Source organism: Orycteropus afer, unplaced genomic scaffold, assembly GCF_000298275.1.
Source record: "Orycteropus afer afer isolate SDZICR_OR568_19922 unplaced genomic scaffold, OryAfe1.0 scaffold00002, whole genome shotgun sequence".
NCBI lineage: Eukaryota > Metazoa > Chordata > Mammalia > Tubulidentata > Orycteropodidae > Orycteropus > Orycteropus afer.
Window position 1 is genome coordinate 10,376,601 of NW_006921589.1, and position 4,402 is coordinate 10,381,002.

At 58.2% G+C, this 4,402-nt stretch overlaps 2 protein-coding genes across 2 annotated transcripts in view; one reads left to right on the forward strand and one right to left on the reverse strand.

Moving 5' to 3' along the window:
* Window positions 1-581: 581 nt before the first annotated feature.
* INHA (inhibin subunit alpha) lies at window positions 582-3,052 on the reverse strand. Its single transcript, XM_007957536.1, has 2 exons — window positions 2,782-3,052; window positions 582-1,414 (listed from the first exon to the last, which is right to left on the reverse strand). Exons 1-2 carry the CDS (start codon window positions 3,050-3,052, stop codon window positions 582-584), a joined length of 1,104 nt encoding a protein of 367 aa, XP_007955727.1.
* Window positions 3,053-4,093: 1,041 nt separating this feature from the next.
* Window positions 4,094-4,402, forward strand: part of OBSL1 (obscurin like cytoskeletal adaptor 1) — a 21,641-nt gene continuing 21,332 nt past the window's right edge. Inside the window, exon 1 of the mRNA XM_042783612.1 lies at window positions 4,094-4,402. Within this exon, the coding sequence (XP_042639546.1) occupies window positions 4,094-4,402 (309 nt within the window).

Below are 4,402 nucleotides of genomic sequence, written 5' to 3' on the forward strand. Positions count from 1 at the left end.
CCCGAAGGCCAGTCTAGGTGGACTAGGTCCAGGAATCTAGTGACGTTGCGCTGGATGCCCATCAGCTAGGGCAGAGAATGGCAGGGCGGGGGAGAGTGGCTTTGGTTGTAGGCACTGTGAACGCAGTAGTTCCTTCAGGTGTGGCATGGGTAAGCCACCTGATCGCCATGTCAAGTTCAGCTTGCGTGGGGGCCAGTTCTGTCTCCAGAGTGGCTGCTGGGGGAACCTAGAGCACCTTTGTGTCATCTCCAAGCACTGAAGCTTCCCAACAGCTACGTGTCCATTTGCAGCCCTTAAATCCCTGGTCTCTGAGGTCAGGTGAGGCTAGGTGACCTGAGGTCCCACAGTCCCATGTTCCTGGGTCCAAGACTATCCCACACCTTATCAGAGAAACCTGAGAATGCACGCCAAGTCATATGCACTGTGCTGTTTATTGTCACATGTTAGGCATGGGACCAAGGGTGCAGGGGTAGAGGGTGAGCTCTCAGGCGGAGAAGTGGAAGGAGGGTGAAAGTGGGAAGCATCCATCTTCGGAACTAACTTCTAAGTGGTCTCCCAGCCGTGGACTAAGCAGGACCCCCTCAGATACAGGCACAGTGCTGTGTGAGAAGGTTGGGCACCGTCTCATACTTGAAGGAGTAGCCGCCATCTGAAGTGGTGCGGACACGTAGGGACCTCATGGTCCCCGGGAGAGCAGCACAGCAGGGCTGGGCCCCTGGCAACAAAGAGAGGTGCTGGACAGGGGTGGAGGTCGCCCCAGGGGTCGGCAGGGGCAGGCCAGGTGTAGTGGGCAGCCCACAGCCCCCATGACAATAGTGGAAGACAAAGCTGGGAGGGTGCACGATCCAGTGGTCCCAGCCCAGCTCCTGGAAGGAGATGTTGAGGGCAGCTCTGTGGCAGTTGGCATAGGCAGCCGGTTCCCCTGGAGGCCTCTGCAGCAGGCGCAGTGCAGCCGGAGACCAAGGCCACAGCAGCGGGGGAGTGGAGCGCGGCGCTCTCTTCCCTCCACTGGGTGGACTGGCCCTGGTGTGGGCCACCAGGAAAGGTGTGGCCTCGGGCTGGGCTGAACAGGAACAGAGGGGACAGCGGAGCAGCAGCACCAGCACTGGGTGGGTGAGCAGGCGGAGAGCAGAGGAGGCCAGGTGCAGAACGGCCCAGCGAGGGGGTGCCTGGCCCAGTGACATGGGTACAGCCTTGGGGCCCCCGGATGACAGCACCAGCAGACTGAGCAAGGGCCCAGAGCTATTGGAGGCTGCGAGGTCCTGCCCATCCAGCCCAGTGTGGAACCAAAGCTGGGCCGAGGTCACCTGGCGGCTGCGTGTGTGCTGGGACGGCCTGAACACATATGTGAAGAGGCCCTCGGCAGCCTCCTGGGCCAACACGCCAGTGGCAGGCTCATCCTCACAGTTGGAACCTGCAGGGACAGAAAGGAAGGGAGAAGTAGTCAGGTCTGATGGGCTTGGGACCGTTCTATTCATGAGGGCTGACCATGTGCCAAGCACTCAGCTGAGCCCCTTACCACATTTGGGGACTCTACAGTCTTGAGGGAAATGACACAGGCTACCTATCATTTATTTCATCATTAAAAGACTTAAAAAATACTTTACATAATATTGCTAACTTCTCTCTGAAGTGCTTGTAACTGTTAATCCTCTCATCTGTCGCATGTAAGAGGCCCTGGCTGTCTTGACCTTCACCAACACTGCCAATTATTGGACTTAAACATCTGTCCATCTGATGATGTACAGTGGTATCTCGAATGTTATGTATGTGGATGCTTCTTACTCTTTAATGTATTTTTGCATGTCAGAAATATTACATGATAAATTATTTTTAAATAATTCCATTTTAAAAAAAGACGTGTTAACGCACACATAGAAAAAAAAAAAGTAAAAACACTTAATTCAGAGTAAAAGGCACTTCTTTCCAAGAAAGTGCGGTTGGCATTCTCAGTCTGACATGTACATAGATTCCACTGAATGCTGAACCATGGCCCAGCACCAGTCAAAGGTCTGGCACTTGATGCTAAACTGTTACATGGATTCTCTCAACAGAATCACCACAACAAACTGTCCATTTTGCAGATAAGGAAATGGAGGCTTAGAGAGGTGGAGCGGCATTCAACTACCCAGTGGCCAGGCTAGGATGCTACCTAATCCCCAAACTACTTTTAACCACTGTGCTACGTGCTACGTGGGGCTAAAGGGCAGGGAAGCTAGACCCTCCCAGAGAAAAGTAGGCCAGATACAAGAAGCCCACCCAGAGGGCTAATTGACTGGTTCATGCCATCAGTGAAGCACGGAGAAATACACACACACACACAAAACAACCTCACTGCCACCAAGTTAATTCGGAGGGCACTAGGAGGTGAGAAAGGAACTCAAGAGAAGGTAGACTGGTTTTCCAACTACTCGATCTAGCAACCCTAGCATCTTCTCAAATCTCAGCCACCTGGTGCTGAAGAAATAGGGTTTGAGACAGGGAGCAGAAGCAGAGATAGGAGGAAAAGGTGGCAGGAAGGGGCCAGAGCTTAGACAGCTCTTTCTCTATAGATCCTTGGTCTCCCACAAAGCTCCCGGGTGCCCTCTAGACACACTGTCTCATTGAATCCTGAGACACAGGTGTTACAGCCCATTGGACAGAAGAGGAGACAGCAGTTCAGGGAGGTTTAGTGACTTTCCCGTTGCTGCAAAGCCAGTTGAGTGGCATGGCTGGGACTCAAACCCATGCTGTACCACTCTGCCTCTCAAAGTTGCCCTGCCGGTTGCCCACCCCTATTACCTGTGGCCGGGAAAAGGATGGCCTGAGAGACATCCTCTTCCACTGACTCGGAGCCCCTGCGCGTGAAGCCTCCCAGGGCATGTCTTCGGGGCAGCCGCCTGACTCCAGGGTCCCCACCTTCCCCAGTCACTGCTGGAAGCCCCAGGGCATCCAGGAACAGGGCCTTCACCTTGGCCAGAACAAGCTCCCGGTCCACGTCAGGCCCATGGCAGCTGTGCCCACCCTGTAGGGCCAGCAGCAAGAAGAACAGCAGTGGCCTTAGGGGTACCATGGCTCACCTGGTCCCTGCCAACTGCAAACCCACAGCCTGCACTGTGCTCTTCTGTCAGGGTCTGTTCAGACCCTGCCACTCTCCTCTCTCCATCCCACCACCCGCCTTCTTCTACCCTTCTCACCCCAATCTTCACCAGTCCTTCCCACGCCCAGCAGTCCCAGTAGCCCCTGCCCATGGCATTGAGACTCCCTATCTCTGACACAGACGTCTGTGGCCCTGAGCCTTATCTCCCACTCCCGACAGGAATGTGAGGGAGGGGGCTGGTGAGGGTTTTCACCCCAACTGACCTGACCCACACATACAACCCCTTCCCCTACGCAACACACACACACACACACACACACACACACACAGAGTGCAAGTCTCACTTCTCAGGAGCCAGAATACAGGTGACATTCAGGTGGGATAGGAGCCTGGGAGGTGGGGTCTGCCAGCTCCGGAAGGTGTTTTTTGTCATGGAAACAGACTGGCCAGCCCCTCACACTTTCTGGAGGCCCCTTGCAACCAAGCAACTGCTCGGCCAGCCCTGGGGGGAAGGGCCGGAGCTGAGGCTAGAACTGGGGCTAGGGCGGGAGAAAGGTGGTCCCGCCTGCTCTATACTTAGCCTGGAGGAGCCAGTCTGGGCTCTTGTCCTCCAGCTGTGTCATCAGAGAATATTTTTGGGATTGGCAGCTGCAGGCGCCTCTGCCACTCAGGCCCAAGGCGGGCGGGAGGGCGGCTGGGGACCTGGCGGCTGGAGGTGGGAGGGAGGAGGGGAAAGAGGCCCCGGCTGTGGGAGGGGGCTGGGAAGAGAGGCTCTGAGAGCAGGAAGCCAGGCCGCGGGCAGAGGAGGCTGCGGGCCCCAGCAGCACAGGCAAACAGGAAACACTGCCCCCTAAGCTCCGGCTCCAGGCCTGGGAGTCCCCGTGCAGAACCGCCGATCGGAGCCGAGGGTAAGGAGGCGAGCCAGGAGCGGCGGCCGGGGAGAGCCCCACCGTCCCCGCGCCCCTTTCCCCGCGCTTCCCCCCGCGTCCCCGCGGGCTGTCCCAGGCCGCCGCGATGAAGGCGGGCTCGGGGGACCAGGGAAGCCCCCCGTGCTTCCTGCGCTTCCCGCGCCCCGTGCGGGTGGTGAGCGGCGGCGAGGCCGAGCTCCAGTGCGTGGTGCTGGGCGAGCCGCCGCCCATTGTGGTGTGGGAGAAGGGCGGGCAGCCGCTGGCGGCCTCGGAGCGTCTGAGCTTCCCGGCCGACGGCGCCGAGCACGGCCTGCTGCTGAGCGGGGCGCTGCCCACCGACGCCGGGGTCTACGTATGCCGAGCCCGCAACGCGGCGGGCGAGGCCTACGCGGCGGCCGCCGTCACGGTGCTCGAG